The sequence below is a fragment of the Trachurus japonicus genome, chromosome 21, assembly GCF_045865225.1.
Source record: "Trachurus japonicus isolate A0001 chromosome 21, Traja_1.0".
Lineage (NCBI taxonomy): Eukaryota > Metazoa > Chordata > Actinopteri > Carangiformes > Carangidae > Trachurus > Trachurus japonicus.
The window spans coordinates 36,545,184-36,565,527 of record NC_140927.1 but is presented as its reverse complement, the minus strand read 5'-3'; the positions used below and the strand labels follow the sequence as shown (position 1 = coordinate 36,565,527).

Below are 20,344 nucleotides of genomic sequence, written 5' to 3'. Positions count from 1 at the left end.
TTTACCTCTAAAACGGCTCCGTCTCGTAACGTTCCATTATTATCTCATAGCGTGGTGATTGTGCAGCTCACAACTTGTCCACGACAGCCTTTTGGAGATGTTGGGTTGTGTATTTGATGAGTTTGATGAGGGAAACCAAGAAATTCCCTTAGCCTCCATAGCGTAGCTCTGAGCAGCCAGCTGCTCCGCTCCTCTGTTCTAAAAATAGCTTACACCGACAAATAAAGGTAACGAACCTACTGCTATGACTATAGCGATTATGGCAATGGGCCAATTTGCCAAAATGTTGAACTATGCCTTTAAGAAGTTAGTGAACTGACTCCACTAAGGTTGGCTACCCCTCCTACCATCTCCTGACTCCCTGTGTGGACGGACGTCTGACCTCATAAACCCGACGTCCTCCCTCAGAGACTGAATCTATCTTGTGCAGCAGCTGTTGGACCTGATCTCTGTCCTCCATCCTTCTGTTGTTGAACACCTGGTACCGACCGCTACACTTCTTCAGAAGCTTCTGCAGGTTCTCGTCTTCTCTGATGAACTGGTCCAGGTCGATGCCGTCCTCTTCCAGTTCGTCTCCGTAGGTGAACAGCACCATGGTGTGTTTAGGGGCATCAGGACTCAGCATGTTCTCCAGAGCCTTCAGACTTTCCTGCTCCACTTCAGTGAATCTTCCCAGCTGGATGGTGAGGAGGAAGACGTGAGGACCTGGAGAGCTCAGCTTCAGAGCTTCCTCCAGCTGAGCCTTCACCTGGTTCTGGTCCTTCAGCACAGAGCTGAAGAGACCGGGGGTGTCCACCACAGAGACTCTACGACCACCAACCTCACCTCCTCTCTCCACACAGCTCAGTGTCACAGGTGAAGCACTGAACCTACAGTCGAACTCCTTCCTCCCCAGGATGGTGTTTCCTGCTGAGCTCTTCCCACTCTCTCCTGACCCACCAGCACCACCCTCAGGTCAGAGCTACACCCTGGAAACACCTGAGCTCCAGGACTCAGTGCTGTCAACACATCAGAGTGACACAAAAATCAGTTTTTAATCTGAACTGTTGTGAACCAGAATGTGGATAAAACAATGGTCTGATCTTAATGATTTTATTTTGTAAGTGTTAGAAGTCAAAGTTAAAAGGAAACTACAGTGATGAACTGCACGATCACACGGAGATGGAAATAATGATTCCCTCTTTATGAGCTGCAGCTAATCAATCATCAATATTAAGTATCACAGAATGACACAGGCTTGCCTACCCGACTCAGATACAGCTCTTCCTGGACCTCCCACACTTCTGTAGCAGCTTCCTCCATTTCTCTGAACCAGCATGTTGATCTTCTTCAGCAGCTCAGTGACTTGGTTGTGATTCTTCTTGTCTCTGTTGTTGAACACGTGGTATCCTCCATCATACTGAGTGATGAGGTCACTGAGTGGTTGAATCATATTAATCAGTGTCTCTATGGTAACATCTTCTGCTTCTAGGTCGTCTCCATGGGTGAACAGGACCATGCTGTACTTTCTTGCTTCTTCTCCAAACATCTCCTGAAGGATCTTCACTGTTTTTTTTTCTTCTTCAGTGAATCTGCCTGGTTGCATCACGATGAGGAACACATGAGGACCAGGAGCAGCAAATGAGACGGATCTAGCGATCTCGTTCTTCACCTCATCGTGATCTTTACTGGTGTCAAACAGACCTGGAGTATCAACAACAGTCACTGTTTGACCATCAACAGCTCCTGTTTCCTTCTGACACAACAATGTTGATTCAAAGACTCGTCTTCCGAAGATGGTGTTTCCTGCTGCGCTCTTTCCAGCTCCAGTTTTCCCAACGAGTACAATCCTGAGTTCTGTGGGAGAAAAATAAAACTCATTACTGACCATTGTTGTTAACAGACAGTGGAATCTGTGTAAACACATCTATAATAGATCTGTAAATGTCTGTCAGCGGTTCCAAGTCAGGCAGATCCGCAAATGCTCGCGGCGATCGGTAAAAAAGATTTGTGCATAACCTCTCTTTTGTCCTGAGCTAATTAAGCAATATCACACGAGAGGTCGTGCTGTTGTACTGTATATCAGCACGGGTGTGATTCTGTCGTAGGCACGCAACTGGAAGGGAGACGAGGCTGTTGCCAGGCAACACATGAACATTTCCTACTAGCTATCTTACTAGTGGCCCCTTTTCCACCGAGCTGGTTCCAGTGTTGGATCGGAGCCAGTGTCGGATTAGCAGCGGAGCAACAGGACCAGCGTGAAGACATACAGAGACGTTATCGATACCGTATTACATTTGTTTATCTGTAATCAATATAAACACAGTTGAAGCTAAGTAGCTGAGCTACGTGGCTATCGCCGTCAAAACGTAGTTGCCGCCGCAACGATTTACGGATTAGACGGACCAGGTCAGGTCCAGGTTTTAATGTTCAGGTCCGTTTCTAACTGTAGCAGCAGCAGAGAGATGGGGCAGCTCCTGTATGGGGAGCCTGGCTCTGACTTAGCTCCTGTCCAGATGAACAGCGGAGTGATATGTCTGTAAAAAGTCCCAGTGCTGTTATCCACCACTTTATTTTCCCATGATCCATTGCGTCACACCACAACGGAAGTGGGTTTTAGTAGCATTCTAGCGAGCGTCTAACTGGTAGCGTTAGCCACCAGTGTAGGTACCAAATGTGGGGGCTCCGGGCTGCCAAAACCGTTTGGACTAAATCTGATGTTTGTGAAGTCTATAAAATGAATTATTGAACAAACATTAGGCTACTATTTCTGTGTGCACGTTTTTGTAATTAGTCATGGTTATCGTAGTTGTTAGCTTAGCTGCTGCTAACAGCTAACAGCAGCACCTAAGCTAACATCAGGACGTCAGCTGTCAAAACCCTCCCGTTGTGGGACACGACATGAAACTACTCCAGTTAGCTCAGTCATGTTGGAACTAGGATATCCACTGGAAAAAATATTTTTTTCCTGGGCCGTTTATTGAATTATAATTATTTATTGAATTATAGGCCTGCTAATCTAAAATGTTTGTTCAACAATTAGTTTTATAGACTTCATAAACATCAGAGTAGTGGCAACGGTGATATAGCCTAGTGACGTGAAAATGTGAAATAAAGCTAAAACCTCGTCTGTATTGTTCTCATTAAAATGACGTGATGATTATAAATAAAGTCATCACGGCCAATGTTTATCAACCAGTCTATGCTATCAACAATACAGTAACGTTGGAATGGAGTGTCATGGCGACACCCAGCGTCATTCTCCAGAAAGTGGTGGATACTGTATATCAGCACTCATGAAATGTCTCTTGTCCAATCAAATTACTCGGTCGGAACTAACTATTGTATAATAAATAACAACAATAGCTCCATAGAGGAGCCCATGCTGCTCATTCTAACATCACATCTAACATAGTAGCAACTCTAAAGTGCTCACACACTCATCATCTGCTTAATGAGTGGCTCAACGTTAGAATTCTCCTAAAGTCACTGTAAATGAAACAAATCCCAATCCTACAAGTAACTTTGAATAGTAAAAAACCTTACCAGCCATGTTTGTCTTTTCCAGGTGGAGGATGTGTTGAGTCTCTGCTGCTGAAGAGCAGTGAATACATTCAGTTCACTTTGCTCTCTGTTTTATAATGCTGCCCCCCCCTCCAACACACACACCCCACCACTCTCAGAAACATGTCAGGTTGTCACTGATAAAGAATATAGTCAGAGGACGGAGACGCTGCCCTGTGATTAAAGACAGCGTCAGCTTTGATGGAATCAACAGTGTCTCTGTCCACTATTGACTGTGTCCTCAAACACATCAGACTCAGGTTAGACAACAAGTTACAGAGCCCTTTGAACGCAACTCTGCAAGAGTCAAAGGTCAAGTCAAAGCCTTGGAGAAGTCTTCATCCCTCTGACCTTTTCCACCTTTTGTCACATTACACCAGCAAACTTAAAAGTATTTTATTTGGATTTCATGTGATTGACCAACACAAAGTAGCACATAATTGTGAAGTGGAAGGAAAATGATACATGAGATTACAAGATACAAGATCCTTTTTTTTTTCTTTTTTTACAAATCAAAGAAAGTGATGTGGATGAGGTATTGTGGCCAGATCCACATACAGGAAGAAGGATCCTTAGCCATCCTCCATCTAAACAACAATATTCCCTGTTTCCCAGGAATCATTTTTGTTGTGTTAACAGTAAAACAAATGTACGGTGATTGTTTTGTACCATATTGTTAACTGATACTGTATCAGTGTTGTTTTTGGCAGGCATTTTAGATTTAGTCTTAGTCTTAGTCTTTTTGATACTTATTAGTTTTAGTCAATTTTAGTCATTTCTATATGTGATAGTTTTAGTCGACGAAAACTCAACAAGGTTTTCGTCTAGTTTTAGTCAGTTTTAATTTAAAAAAAAGAAAGTCTTTTAACAAATTAATTCAATAAAGGAATGGTTTTACACATAATGTTTCCACCCAATGGTTTATGGTCTAAGGATTATGCATTAGCCCACACACAGATAAAGTGGTAACAGTAGCCTGGTGCATTCAGTTTTTTTTCCGCTGGATTATATTTAAAATACGTCCATGTATCTTCTGGTGGAGTGACGGCAGGTGAGTTGAGCAGAATGCGCTGCATGCCAGGTGGTGGACGTGACCACACAAGGATGAGATGCAGCAGCGTTGCAGATACTTGTTGATTTTTAATTGACAGGTTATACGCACAATAAGCAGAAATGTCGTGCATTTTGAACATGTGACCATCCCCCCGTCAGCGCCGCGGAGCCGCTGCACCGTGCCGACCGCGGTCACCGGAGCAGCTGTAGTCGTTGCTAAATCATGTGAAGCTTGAGTAATGACGATCCATTATGGGATTTAGAGGCGATCGCAGCCCGACCACTAACATTTACGTCCGTTCTCGTCTCCTCAACGAAAACTCACACACGTCTCGTCATGTTTTCCTCATCAGAGAGCCGTGTTTATCTCGTCACCGTCTCGTTATCGTCATGAAAAAAAGGTGCTTGTTCTCTTTAATTGAAAAAAAAAAAAAAAAAAAGCTAGTTGTTTACTATACAAGTGCACTATGTTAAATGTTTCCTGTGTTGAACATTGACAATAGATATGAAAATGCACTTTGTTGATTTTATTTATTTAAAAAACAAAGAAAAACACGCACTCTCCAACAAAACTCTCAGGAACAAACTAAAGAGGTGCACGGCCAAAAGATCAACTTAAAGAAACAAAAGAAAGGCCAGCAGCACTCGTGTCCTTCTCATTGTCTTTTATTACATACTGCGTCGGTGCTTAGCATGCACAAACCGGTTTCCACAACTGACTGAGGAAGACGTTGTGGAAACCGGTTTGTGCATGCTAAGCGCCGACGCAGTATGTAATAAAAGACAATGAGAAGGACACGAGTGCTGCTGGCCTTTCTTTTGTTTCTTTGATTTGATTTATTTGACATAGGGGTAGGCTATAAAACACCATTTGGACTTTATAAGGTTCGGACCTTTCACTTGGATGAAAGTTTAGTAACTGGACCTCAATGAATTTTAATTGAATACCCCTGCTGTACAGTTTATTCTATCTGTCTTACCATATTTGTTGTAAGACATTTCTATTTCCATGCAGGGCCGTTGTATAGGGGAGAAAGGTGATAATAAACTCTAGGGGCCCAGCGCCCAGTGGGGCCCACAAAAGACCCCAGTAGTCTAATCTTTGTACAACTGATTTATTCTGCATAAGACCCTGACTAATATTTAATGTTTATATGGATGACCTATCTGGGAAAATGTAAAACAGGATGTGTGGTAGGAAATGTTATTGTCAATCATCTTATGTATGCCGATGATTTGGCAATCATTTCTCCCTCTAGTGCTGGCTTTCAAGAGCTGCTTAACATATGTTCAGAATATGGTGCAAGATTTAACGTGAGTTATAATGCCAAAAAGAGTTCTGTTATGGTGTGCAGACCTAAGGGTGTTAAGGACCTGGTGTTCCCAGTATTTCATTTGTCTGGGTCATTGTTACCTTTTTGTAATAAGGTTAAATATTTGGGACATGTGATCACTGATGATCTGTGTGATCTGATCTGTACAGTATCAGTTAACAATATGGTACAAAACAATCACCGTACATTTGTTTTACTGTTAACACAACAAAAATGATTCCTGGGAAACAGGGAATATTGTTGTTTAGATGGAGGATGGCTAAGGATCCTTCTACCTGTATGTGGATCTGGCCACAATACCTCATCCACATCACTTTCTTTGATTTGTAAAAAAAGAAAAAAAGGATCTTGTATCTTGTAATCTCATGTATCATTTTCCTTCCACTTCACAATTATGTGCTACTTTGTGTTGGTCAATCACATGAAATCCAAATAAAATACTTTTAAGTTTGCTGGTGTAATGTGACAAAAGGTGGAAAAGGTCAGAGGGATGAAGACTTCTCCAAGGCTTTGACTTGACCTTTGACTCTTGCAGAGTTGCGTTCAAAGGGCTCTGTAACTTGTTGTCTAACCTGAGTCTGATGTGTTTGAGGACACAGTCAATAGTGGACAGAGACACTGTTGATTCCATCAAAGCTGACGCTGTCTTTAATCACAGGGCAGCGTCTCCGTCCTCTGACTATATTCTTTATCAGTGACAACCTGACATGTTTCTGAGAGTGGTGGGGTGTGTGTGTTGGAGGGGGGGAGCAGCATTATAAAACAGAGAGCAAAGTGAACTGAATGTATTCACTGCTCTTCAGCAGCAGAGACTCAACACATCCTCCACCTGGAAAAGACAAACATGGCTGGTAAGGTTTTTTACTATTCAAAGTATACTTGTAGGATTGGGATTTGTTTCATTTACAGTGACTTTAGGAGAATTCTAAAGTTGAGCCACTCATTAAGCAGATGATGAGTGTGTGAGCACTTTAGAGTTGCTACTACACTGCAAAAACTCAAAATCTTTCCAAGAATATTTGTCTTATTTCTAGTCAAAATGTCCAATTTCTATTCAAAACGAATCTCTTTTCACTTAAAATAAGACTCATCACCTAAAAATGAACTTGTTTTTAGATAATTTCACTTGTTTCAAACAAATTTTCACTTGAAATAAGGAGAAAAATCTGCCAGTGAAAGCAAGTTTTTTGAGCTTGTAATAAGGAAGAAAAACTTACTCCATTGTCAGATTTTTCTACTTATTTCAAATGAAAATAGACTTGAAAGGAGTAAAAAGTGTCTAAAAACAAGCTGCTTTTTAATGTGATGAGTCTTATTTTAAGTAGAATGAGATTTGTTTTGACTAGAAATGACATTTTGACTAGAAATAAAACAAATATTCTTGGTAAGATATTGAGTTTTTGCAGTGTTAGATGTGATGTTAGAATGAGCAGCATGGGCTCCTCTATGGAGCTATTGTTGTTACTTTATTAGCTCAGGGCAAAAGAGAGGTTACGCACAAATCTTTTTCACGGATCGCCGCGAGCATTTGCGGATCTGCCTCAGCAGATGTTGCAGAAATGACGTGTAAAAAGACAACCAATCAGAGCTCCTGCCTGACTTGGAACCGGTGACAGACATTTACACATCTATTATAGATCTGTTTACAGATGTACAGATTTATGTACACCTACAGATCTTTGCACACATTTGCAGATTTGTCTTCACTTGCAAATCTGAATACAAATGTGTTGTATTCTTTCTTTCTTTTTTTTCTTTTTCTTTTTTTACACATTTACAAATTGATTTCGCACACAGATTCTGAATACACATTTGCAAACGATAAAGTAACAATCATACCTCTAAAGTCCTGTGGTCAGAGAGCATGCCCCACACAGGCAGGAGATTGTAGGTTTGACTCCAGACAGGGACGATTACATCACACCATGTGTGAGGGAGGGAGGGGGGAGGAGAGGAGAGGGGAGGAGAGGAGAGGAGAGGAGAGGAGAGGAGAGGAGAGGAGAGGAGAGGAGAGGAGAGGAGAGGAGAGAAGAGGGGAAGGGAGGAGAGGAGAGGGGAGGGGAGGAGAGGAGAGGAGAGGAGACACCGTGAACCTTGTTTAGACCTTCCATTAAACCCAAACTGCATCCTGTTCCTTGTTCCACATTAGCGCCACCTGTTAGCGTCACAGCAACCTTCAGGGCCTGTGGTAAAAACAAGGGGGCAGTTGTCGGTCTGAGAAGTGAAGCTCACTTCCGCGTTCAAAAAACTGCAATCCCCTCGGATTCCTCTGGGGGCTGGTGTCAGAAGGGAGCATTCCCCATAGAGCCCCATGTTAAAATCACCGACTTTACATCCTCAGTAAACATGTTAAAAGCCTGGTGTCAGAACGTTTTTTCGTCTCAATCGATAGTTTCTACCCCCGCACACACTCTGAGGGGGGTGAACTTTTTTTTAACTCTACCGTTTTACTGTTATTAGGTTAAAATTCTGGCCAATCAGGGCGCAGAAACGTTGAGTGACAGGTCCGAGCAGCTCCGTGGACAGCTGCTTCGAGGCCAGTGGGCGGGTTCTCGGCCGGCCAATCCAACATGGCGCTGTTCAGGCCGCCATATTTGAGTCACAAAAACGACTCCCCAAAACCAATGGGTGACGTCACGGACGCTACGGCCATTCTTTTTACAGTCTATGGGTAAAAATGAGTTTCATGTGACTGTGATGAAGTGAGTTTGTTTTCTGGACCCAGTATCTAATGGCTGTTTAGACCTTCAGTTAGACCTTCAGGACTCTAAAGACAGTTGTTGTTTCTCTCTGGTGACACACTGCTGTCATTTTAGTTTACACTCTGTCTGTTAACAACAATGGTCAATAATGAGTTTTACTATTCTCCCACAGAACTCAGGATTGTACTTGTGGGGAAAACTGGAACTGGAAAGAGCGCCTGTGGAAACACCATCTTAGGAAGGAAAGCCTTTGAATCTAAGTTGTCTGCATCCTCAGTGACGCCAGAGTGTCAGAAGGAAACAGGAGATGTTGATGGTCAAACAGTGGCTGTTGTTGATACTCCAGGTCTGTTTGACACCACTAAAGATCACGATGAGGTGAAGAACGAGATCGCTAGGTCGTCTCCTTTGCTGCTCCTGGTCCTCATGTGTTCCTCATCGTGATCCAACCAGGCAGATTCACTGAAGAAGAACGAGAAACAGTGAAGATCCTTCAGAAGCTGTTTGGAAAAAAAACAAAAAAACTACAGCATGATCCTGTTCACCATGGAGACGACCTAGAGGCGGAAGGTACCGATATAGAACAAATGATCTGTAAGAATCAAGATCTCTGTGGCTTCGTCAGCCAGTGTGATGGAGGATTCCACGTGTTCAACAACAGAGACAAGAGGAATCATGACCAAGTCACTGACCTGATGGAGGAGATCAACAGGCTGGTTCAGAGAAATGGAGGAAGCTGCTACACCAATGAGATGTTCCAAGAAGCTGAGAGAGCCATCAGAGAAGAACAGGAACGTCTGCTGGGAAGAAATCCAGCTATGGGTCGTAAAGAAGCAAGAAGAAGAGCAGAGGGAAGGAATCCATTTCTTGCTGGTGTGGCAGCAGCTGTTGCTGGAGGCGCAGTTGCAGGTCCAATAGGAGCTGCAGTGGGAGCTATAGTGGGAGTTGTGTCAAGTATCTGTTCCATTCAGTGATATTTAATGTTAAATATCCATTACGTTCTGGTCACAACTGGAGAGTTTCATGTTAACAGATTCATCTTTTTGATCACGTGTTCTAGTTTTCATTCATTATGAACATTTTCATTCCTCAGCACTGATCCTTTATTATGTCATTAAAATCCTCTCTAACTGTGTCAGAGCTGTAACAGACTGACTGCAATCAAACATGTGATGTATCTGTGTTCAACATGTTAATAAACACAAATGTTTCAAATCAGCTGTGTCTCCAGAACATGATTGTTCCACTTTCTCAACTCCAGAAATTTAGATTTGAGGGGGCAGAACATTGATGTTGCCCCTCTTGCCCCTGCATAGAGCCCACCTCATCTGCACTCATAGATTGAATGCTAAACCACTTCAAAATGGTGGTTTGATGTGTTGCTCGTAAAGGGATAGTTCAACATTTTGGCAAATTGGCCCATTGTAATTGTTAACCTTTAAATTTATTTGTTAATGGTGAGCAGCCCCCCCCCCCCCCCCCCCCCCCCCCCCCCCCCCCCCCCCCCCCCCTCCAGACAATTCCTCTCTTTTTTGGTCCTGACATTTTTATGTTATTTTGTTCTCAATGCACTCTACTATATAGTGAATAAAGATTTTCAACTGCAATATTTCATTAATTGAGATCAAAGATGTGTTGTTTAAGTGTTTTAACCCTTTATTTTTCTGAGCAGTGTATTTGAAACACATCCAGAGCCCCGAACGGCAGCACTGCTCCTCTGTCCAGGTTACACCTGAAGCTTCACTGTTCAAAAACAAACTAAAGCAGCCCACAGTAGAATACAACAGAATCAACTAGAATAGAAATATAAAACTATCAATCACAGAATGATTGATGTGTAAATAAATAAATCCAGTCCAGGTCACAGGGTGGAGATCAGAGACTAAGCTCATTTTACACTTTGAAAAAATGTTTTATGTTTATTTATTTTATCTGTGGATGAAATTAAAAAGTTCTGAGAGTTTGTGTGGATGCTGACGGACAGCAGCTGTGACATCATCACTGCCCCCCCCCCCCCCCACACACACACACACACACAGCTGTGGAGGAAACACCAACATGAACACACTTCTCCACTTTCTTCTCCTTCTGTGTTGACAGCTTGTCCTTTTCTCCACAATATCTAAAAGAAAAACCGTCTTTGACATGTCTGTGATGTATCATACAACATATGTTCACACAACAACCGACCAACATGCTTCTTCTGTTATTAAAGCAGATGATAAACACCACATAGTGGAGTCTTATTCAACGATATCACGTCAATATTACACACTGCAAAAACTCTACATCTTACCAAGAATATTTGTCTTATTTCTAGTCAAAACAAATCTCGTTCTACTTAAAATAAGACTCATCACATAAAAAGCAGCTTGTTTTTAGACACTTTTTACTTCTTTCAAACAGATTTTTCTTTCTTATTACAAGCACAAAAAACCTGCTTTCCCCGAAACATTTACCTACTTATATCAAGTGAAAATTAGTTTGAAACAAGTGAACATTATCTAAAAACAAGTTAATTTTTATATAATGGGTCTCATTTTAAGTGGAGAGAGATTAGTTTTGACTAGAAATGAGACATTTTGACAAGAAATAAGACAAATATTCTTGGAAAGATTTAGAGTTTTTGCAGTGCAGGAATTTGAGAGAAAAATAAAAAAAGATAAACCAGCATGAAAAATCAGGTGAGTAACCCTGTATTCATTCATTCATTTTGATTTATTCCATTCATGGTTTACATTCTACACATGGTTGCACATATTTACATAATGTACACACATTGTCACCATGAATGAAAAGAAAACTTATAGTAGCTACCTGCCCCTCTCTGTTGTTATAGTTACATTGGCTTACTTCAACACCAATATTATACTCTGTCTCAAAATATTAAAGATGATGAAACATAGTAGTGACAAGAAAACAAACAAAACAGCAGTGGACATCGCTCGTCTATCTATCTTTTCTTTTATCCCCTTCTTTTTCTCTTCCTCCTTCTTCTTTTTTGTAGACACTTATCTTTATATTTTTTAACAGTGTCATTTAGACAGTTCCAGTAAACCTGCAGTAGATGGCAGTGTTCCCCTGGTAGTGTTTTTATTCTCCGTGATGAACCTAGTCAGGTACATGGATGTATATTATCTTATAATAGATCCATGGTCAGGTGTTGGTGAAGTCTGCACCTGAGAGCAGACGCCATTTTCCTCTCAGACACGAGGCAGACAGCAGCAGAGCAGAGCAGACCGAGAGAGTCGGTGGCAAAAACAAAGCAAAGAGAAGCAAAGAGAAGCAGAAAGCTGCAGACAGACCCGGTAGTCACCGGAGAATCCAGGTTCAACCCGATAAACCATGAACCGAGGAGAAAAAAAAAACCCTTGTAAGAGTAAATGCAGGAAACTCCGGTAAGTTAAGTTAGCACACAGTTAGCTTGCAGTTCGGTAGCCGTTCAGGAAAAAAATGCATTTATTGTGCCATTAACTTGGTTTAAGGTGGTCTATATCGCTTAAAATAAACCATATGATGACCTTCAATGTTTTTCTCTGACTTTTGTGCACTTTCTACCGTAGTTTATCGTCTGAAAAAAGAGAGAGAGAGACGGTTGAGATGGCGAGCCCAGCCCAGCGGTTCTGAGAGAGAGAGCCTTGCGTCCTGGTATTCTAAATTTTTCCCATACTTTGCTACAGTTGTTGCCCCAATGCGTGAGTGTGCCAAAGAGACTGAAGAAATCATTCACATGGACTGAAGCTGCTCAAAGCAGTTTTGAGGAGGTTAAAAAAGCTCCTGGTAGCTAGTCCGGCCCTGGCCCTCTACGACCCCACACCGCTCAGTTTTCTCCACAGATGCAAGTGACTACGGTCTGGGTGCGGTGTTTGCTCAAATACAGCCTGACGGCACCGAGAAACCTGTGTACTCAAGTACTCAATAGTTGAAAAGGAGGCATTAGCATGTGTGTGGGCCACAGAAAAATGGCGGACATACTTATGGGGCCATCGTTTCACCCTGCGCACGGACCACCAGGCACTTACCACTTTGCTGACCACCAAGGGGATAGGCAGAGCTGGGATGCGTGTGGCACGCTGGTCAGCACGCCTACTCTGCTTTGACTACGACATGGTGTATCGCCCAGTGTCTCAAAACTACACTGCTGATTGTCTTTCTCGTCTCCCCTTGCCGCTTCCTGCCAAGCCATCTGCTGATGTGGAGATTTACATAGTGGCTCTGAGTTACATAGTGGCAGTGGCTGATTTCGAAGCTGCCTGCTCTTCATGCCCTGAAATGACAGCTCTGCGTGAACAGATTCACCGTGGCTGGCCTCCTTCCATCAGAACGGTGAACCAGGACATGAGCCAACAAAAACACAAAGTGAGAGAGGAGCTCTCAGTGAAAGAATGTTTCATTTTCAGAGGCTCGAGACTCTTGGTGCCTCACCTTGATAGCTTTGGCTCATGAGTGTGTAACAGTTCGTGAGTGAGAGTCGGTCGTGTGAGCAGGAAAAACAGTAATGTCCACAAAAATAGTTCACTTGGGACTTCACTCTTGCCCTTTTATTGAGCCGAACACTTCATACTATCATACATGACAAAGAAGCGGTCTCACTTTACTCACTGTTAGCTGAGTTAAGAAGAAGAAAAAGGAGAAACCACAGGGAGAAACCAGCTCAGTAAGCTAATGGCGTCCACTCATCGGGTAGCCTTCTTCTCAACTGAAAACAAAACAATGCGGCGCGACGCTCAATGACGTCCCAGCGCCGCCACGCTTATGTTCTTAAAGGAACATTTACAACTGTTACAAGTGTCATCAGGGAGTTGTAGGTACAAAACAGCGCCTGCGAGATCTATATTGGTCTCTGAGGTTCAGACCTGCATAGCCTCCTGCGTTGCTTGCCAGTCAAATGATAAAATGGCCTCCACTCATCCTGCTCCCCTGCAACCTGTCCAGCTTCCCGAAGGCCCGTGGCAGAAACTGGGTCTTGATATAGTAGGGCCATTTGAAACAGCTCCCCCTATCTGCCGTTACACCATAACACTAACAGACTACTACACAAAGTGGCTTGTGTAGTGTATTATCCACCTGAACTTTCTTACTTTAATATCTTAAATTATTGTATGTTCTTTTTTATATGTATACCTTGTCTTGGAACTGAGAGAGTGCTAATTGGTGCTCGGCTTGACGGACATGTTTTGCACAAGAAGTAATCTGATCGAATGGAATGTGCTTGGTTTAAGGTAATTGTTGATTCTGCTGTCTCCCCTAATGGTTGAGGACCCCTGAGATACAGGGCATTGGGTTCATTCTTGCCTAAAAGTTAGGGGGTAGGTCAAGGGTCATTTAACAACTGTTTTAGGGCTCTTCTAAAGGGGGGAGTCAGAAAAGGTATATAAGTTAGAGCTTTGGGCCACTTGCGAGAGATCTCATATTGGACCAGAGATGCTCCAGGATTCGATATTTTTGTACACTGTTCTTCTTTTTTAATAAACTTGCTTTTTGAATACAAGCGAAGACGTGTCAGCGGTGATCCCTTCTTTTCATCAACACATCAATATACCACAATTTTGGCGTCACGAAATTGCCTTCTCCCAAAGTGCCACGACAGCAGATGTTGTAAAGTTCCTGATGTCCACTTTCAGTCGCCATGGCAACCCTGAGTGCATCGTCACCGACAACGGACCTCAGTTTACCTCTGCTGAGTTCATGGATTCACACAGCATGCGCCATATTCGAACATCTGTATACTATCCTGCAGCCAATGGCGCCGTTGAAAGATTCCACTGCTCTCTGAGAGGCTGCCTGCAGACAGCCATCTTGCAATCACAGCCATGGAAAGAGGCTGTGCTATCCTGGCTTCAGGTTTACCGGGCGACACCGCATGCGCCCACATCTGCTTCGCCCCATGAACTGCTCTATGGCCGTAAAATGCGCACCAAGCTGGACATTCTACCTCTGCCTCCCACTGTGACGCCTTCACCTACAAAAGTACGCGACACAATAGAGAGGAATCAAGACAAGATGAAGCGCTACACTGATTCAAAGCGAGGCGAACGTGATCCTCCATTTCAGGAGGGAGAGAAGGTGAGAATAGGGATTCCTCGCCCAACACCTAAAGCTCACCCGAGATTCTCCCCACCTGTGCAAGTGGAAAAGCAGGTGGGTCCAAACACCTTCCAACTCAGTGATGGAAAAAAGTGGAATGCAACTCACCTGGCCCGCGTTCCACTTGGAACTGATGATGGACACACAGACTGTGTTGTAAATCTCCCCTATCATGGATGTAGTGCACTTACTATATAGTGTGTTCGCCATTTTGTAGTGTTGTTCGAATTCTCCACGATTAATTTCATCCACTATGTAGTGGACGACAAAACACCCACAATGCACCGCAAAATTGAGTGAACAAGCAATATACACTACTTTCTACTCTACTCTACGTGTTTTGCCAGAGAAGAAGAGCAAGCTAATTAGCATGTTAGCTAGGATTTCTTTAGGTTATTTACCAGTAAACTCCTCAGGCGTATTTGCCTTCGCTCCGTTTACCTGAGGAGCAGGAGTTGGGCAGCAGCATCCGAACAATAACAGACAGCATTAAGAAACTGTAGTAGAATATGGAGGAAATACCAGCTAACGAGCTAAGCTAATAGCTACAGCTCACGGTCGGGACACACAACAGTAGTCGACCAAACCAAACTTCAGATATTTCAACAGTTTATTGTCCCAGAAACACAACCACACAGAATCACATCCTAAAATGTTCCCGCAAGTGTCCAGATTTATTATTTTATTTTTATGTGTCTGGTTTGTTTACATGATTCTCGGTGCGTCTGCTTCCGTCACAGCAGTAGGCTAACACGCTAACACGCTAACACCTGGAGCATCTGCTGATACAACCACGTTCAGAGAGTCACCGTCTAGTGTCCGAATTCTCCTCCCGTCATTCCCTACATCGTGTACATGATGTAGTGCACTATATCATATGATGTAGTGGATAGGGAGTGAGTGAGTGAGTGAGTGGATGATTTCGAACACAGCCACAGACTCCCTACCACACTCACAGACCCCTGCACACAGTTCCCCAATCCCTGCACGCTCTAGAGTCAAGCCGAAGTGGCAGCAGGACTATGTTGTTTATTGACATGTTTTCATGAGAGTCCTCCCTATTACTCCATCTGGTTAATGTGGGTGTATGTTTTGTTAAATGATAGTGCCACATACATATTCATGCAATTGCCCTTTATGTTATCCTATTCAAGGTGTTACAGGTTCATACATTTCAATTCAATTCAATTTATTTAAACTGGGTGTCACTTTAATTACAGTAGACTAGGCTCTGTGCCATTGATTTCTATCATTAATGAATCACCTCTGTTGGAGCTGTCTCCCTAGTAGGGATCAGACGTACTTCATTTATTTTCATACTGAACCCAGAGTATTGTTTTACAGGGAGAGGAGATGTTGTGTTCTGTAACGCTGTTACATTGGAGTGCCGCTAGGAGGCACCACTGAATAGGCTAATACAGGATGCTTGTACTTCCTGCTGAGCACGTTGAGACAATAAAAGTTCCTGTGAGCTACAAAGTTGTTTTCATTCTTCACTACACCACAATGATAAAAACCAGTCTTTGTGATGTTTTTGACATGAAGATTAAAACTTTTGAATCTAAAATGACACCAAACTCTGGGCTTGGTCACAGTGAAACTCCTGCTGCCTGTCATTTCACCACTGACACTGGTGGCCACCAGATGGCGCTGGTACAGCATTCTTTAGAGCAGCGCTGTCAGCACCACTGCAAAAACAGCCCTACCAGAAAGAAGCAAAATAATCTTATATTCAATCAAATTATCTTGTATCAAGCAAAAAATCTGCCAATAGGGTAAGATTTTTTTGCTTGGCAAGATTTCTTAAAATAAACACAAAGTTCTTGGCTCTGAAAGACTAATATAAGACTTAAAACTAGACAGAGAATCTTAAATTAAATCATTTCTTGAAACAGGATAGCAAATATAAGTGATGTTGTCTTAAATCAAGATACCAAAGCTTTCTCGTTTATTTTTATTTTTTTAAATTAACTTGCTTTATTCACCATCCAAAACAGGACCACTATCAGAAAAATAACACATCAGTTATTGTAGCAGCATACCATAGCAAATAAACATCATGTTGCAGCTGCTTTGCAGCACAATATACCATAGGAAAAGTTTTCAATCTCACCAACAAAGGTGAGAAACTGTGATGAACTTTAGAAATAAAAAAAACACAGCTGTCAGGAATTAAAAGCAGCCTTTTATGTGCAATAACAGTGTTGCTTCGGGCTGTGATAGCATTTTTTTTTTTTTGAATCGCTCATACAAGCTGCTCCTCTTGGCTGAAATCAGCGGGGATAGGGGGATGTATTTTATTATTAATCAGAGACTAGATTTCTCCTTCGGAGGTGGGTGCAGGTTGTACAGAGCTCCTGAACACTGGGACCGAAGATGAGGCTGATGCTCAAAACACTCCTGCTATAAAAACACACGCCTTTTCTTCCAGTGATTGTGGCACCCTCTTTATAATGCTCGTCATTTAAAAATCATGCACATCAAATCTACAGTAGAATTTGTTTAGCTCTTGAGCCAGAACTGCATCGGAGGGGAACCCGTCTAGTGAGACCGCTTTCTTCACATTGTCAGTCAGGCCGAACATAGACCTGATGCTGTCCCATGCTGAACCCAAGTTCTGTCAGGACCACTATGTCAAAATAATATTTAATTACTTGTACAAGCTTTATTTGGCGGTATGATGCTGTTCTGGGACCCCCTGCTCTTCCACGCGCTTGCATGGAAAGCCTGAGGCAGGAAGAGCACCTTCCTGCCCTTCATGAGCCATCATGAAGGGCATAAGCAGGGAGCGCAGCAGCAAAGAAAAAACCAAAACGACCACACCGGCAAATCCCTGACCCTCTGCAACAACAGATGTCAGGAGGCTATCTAAGTCAGAAAAATTCCCCTGTTTAAAAGCTTGTTTCTTTTTGTTTAATAGCACTTTAAGGTGTCTGCTCACCCAGGGTTTACTGTTTGGGTAAGTTTTTACAGTGTTAACAGGAACCACAATGTCCTCACAATAAGTTATCCAAGAGCTGACCACATCAGTGAGTTTGTTCATGTCATGAGAGGATTCGATGAACTCCTCCCAGGCTGTGCTGTCAAGACAGCCCTGGAGAGTCAGTGTGGCCTCTTTGTCCGTCCTGGGTGAGGGATCCCTCCTCTGTTGCTCACCCTGAGGTTTCTCCGATTTTTCCCTGTTAAAAGGGTTTTCCATGGAGTTTCTCCTCAGTCGATGTGAGGGTCTAAGGACAGAGGATGTTGTTATGATGGGATGTAAAGCCCTTTGAGACAAACTGGTGGTAAAAACGGGCTATACTAATAAAATTGCCTTGTCTTGCCTTCTGACCACACTTTGATGTTTCTGGTTGTCACCTTCCCCCTCTGAAGACGTGTTTGGTATGATGGAACCAAGTGAACACAGTTATGGTCAGCTGAGCCAAGGGGGGTGGGGCGTTATACGCATTTTTGATGGCGCCATAACACTTGTCAAGGATCCTGTCTTTTCTGGTGAGATAGGACACGTACTGATAAAAACTCCCGAGACAGACATGCTTTCCACTGCTACCGGTCGCTGCGTAGCACATGTGCCCAACCGCTACACCAAAGTTGACTTTATTGGTCAGTCACAGAGACGCAGACTGAAGGAGAGACGTGAGTCCAGCTACAACACTGCTGCTTCAACCTACTGACACTCCACACACTGAAGGTGAATTTGACTAAAACCTGGACTCAGAGAGAATGATCTAAGATGTATCGATGTGTCAGTTCATCACAACAGCTGAATGTTCACTTGTTCCTGTTTTTCATTAACGTAATACAATGTTGTCTTGACTTGGATTCATATTCAGCTTTGTCTCCTGCAGCTACACAACAATAAATGTTAGGGAGTAGTTTCAGTACAAGTTCCTCCAAACTGAGCTGGAATGAAAAGTCATCAGTTCGTATTCAGTATGAATTTTGTTCCTTTAAGTTGTAACTGATAAAACTGATAAAAGCTGCATTTCTGTCGTTATGGTGTCTTGAACTCATTTCTTCACTGCAGGCCTGTGTTTGAAGTTCTCCACTAATGAATTGAGACTCTTTATAATGATCCACAAAAAGAAACTAAGCTGTGGTGGCCCTGAAGTGCAAAACACAACGGCAAATCAGACAACAACGGCAAAAGAGAAAACACAACACAAAAAGAGAAAACACAACGGCAATAGAGAAAACACAACGGCGAAAGAGAAAACACAACACAAAAAGAGAAAACACAACGACATTAACCAAACCGGAAAAGGTAGGTACCCTCGAGTGGAACACGTCAACGCGGCGGCCATCTTGGTGAGGGGGAAGCCGTGTCTACTTCCTGCATTAGTCAACAGAGGCAGACGTCTATCAACCATTAAAATCGCCATAACTCACCGAATATTCAACCGATTCTCAAGCCGTTTGGTTTATTATAAATGTCAGACATATATTTATGATACAACAACAACAAAAATTAGAAAAATTTTATAATTTTGTTTTTAATGTATTAAACATACACTTAGATACTCAGACACCCCACATGCATAAATACACTGTTTTCTGATTTGCCGTTGTTTAGTAATTTGTCGTTGTGTTTTCTGTTTTTTTGTTGTGTTTTCTGATTTGCCGTTGTGTTTTCTCTTTTTGTGTTGTGTTTTCTCTTTTGCCGTTGTGTTTTCTCTTATTGTGTTGTGTTTTCTCTTTTGCCGTTGTGTTTTCTCTTTTGCCGTTGTGTTTTCTCTTTTTGTGTTGTGTTTTCTCTTTTGCCGTTGTGTTTTCTCTTTTTCCGTTGTTGTCTGATTTGCCGTTGTGTTTTGCACTTCAGGGCCACCGTACTAAGCAGACCTGTTGCATCATCCTGCAGAACTTTCAGTGTGACAAAGCTCCGCCCCCTCACATGACTCATAAACCAGGAAACAGCTGCACTTCCTCTTCAGTCACAGAGCCGCAGACTGAAGAAGAGACGATCAGATTCAGCTTCAGACCAAACCAACAACTTCCTGTGAGTGAGTCCAGCTACAACACTGCTGCTTCAACCTGCTGACACTCCACACACTGAAGGTGAGTTTGACTAAAACCTGGACTCAGAGTCACAGTAAACTTCAGTCAAGTCAGTAGAGGAGGGAGGGGAGCCACGACTGACTCTACTTCCTGTCTGCTGTGTTTTCAGCTCCACTCACAGACTAAATGGCGTCCAGATTAGAGGAGGATCTCAGCTGTCCGGTCTGTACGGAGGTCTTCAGAGATCCTGTTGTTCTGTCCTGCAGCCACAGCTTCTGTAAAGACTGTCTGAAGAGATGGTGGAAGGAGAAACAAGATCCACTGTGTCCAGTTTGTAAGAGAAGATGTTCAAAGGATTCACCTCTTAACCTGGCGTTGAAGAACCTGTGTGAGAGCTTCTTACAGCAGAGAGAGGAGAAAGAGCAGAAAGAGCACAGAGAGCAGAGATCTTCAGAGGCTCTCTGCAGTCTGCACTCTGAGAAACTCAAACTCTTCTGTCTGGACCATCAGCAGCCACTGTGTCTCGTCTGTCTCCATTCAGAAACACACACCAACCATAGAATCAGACCCATCAATGAAGCTGCTTCAAAACTCAAGAAGGAACTTGAGGAAACTCTGAAGCCCTTAAAG

At 42.8% G+C, this 20,344-nt stretch overlaps 1 protein-coding gene and 1 pseudogene across 1 annotated transcript; one reads left to right on the top strand and one right to left on the bottom strand.

Annotated features, from left to right (window-relative positions):
• Positions 1 to 343: 343 nt before the first annotated feature.
• Positions 344 to 3,532, bottom strand: LOC146965744 (GTPase IMAP family member 8-like). Its single transcript, XM_085765117.1, has 3 exons — positions 3,526 to 3,532; positions 1,246 to 1,683; positions 344 to 930 (listed from the first exon to the last, which is right to left on the bottom strand). Exons 1-3 carry the CDS (start codon positions 3,530 to 3,532, stop codon positions 344 to 346), a joined length of 1,032 nt encoding a protein of 343 aa, XP_085621243.1.
• Positions 3,533 to 8,770: 5,238 nt separating this feature from the next.
• On the top strand, positions 8,771 to 9,606 carry LOC146965743 (GTPase IMAP family member 9-like; annotated as a pseudogene).
• Positions 9,607 to 20,344: the final 10,738 nt, after the last annotated feature.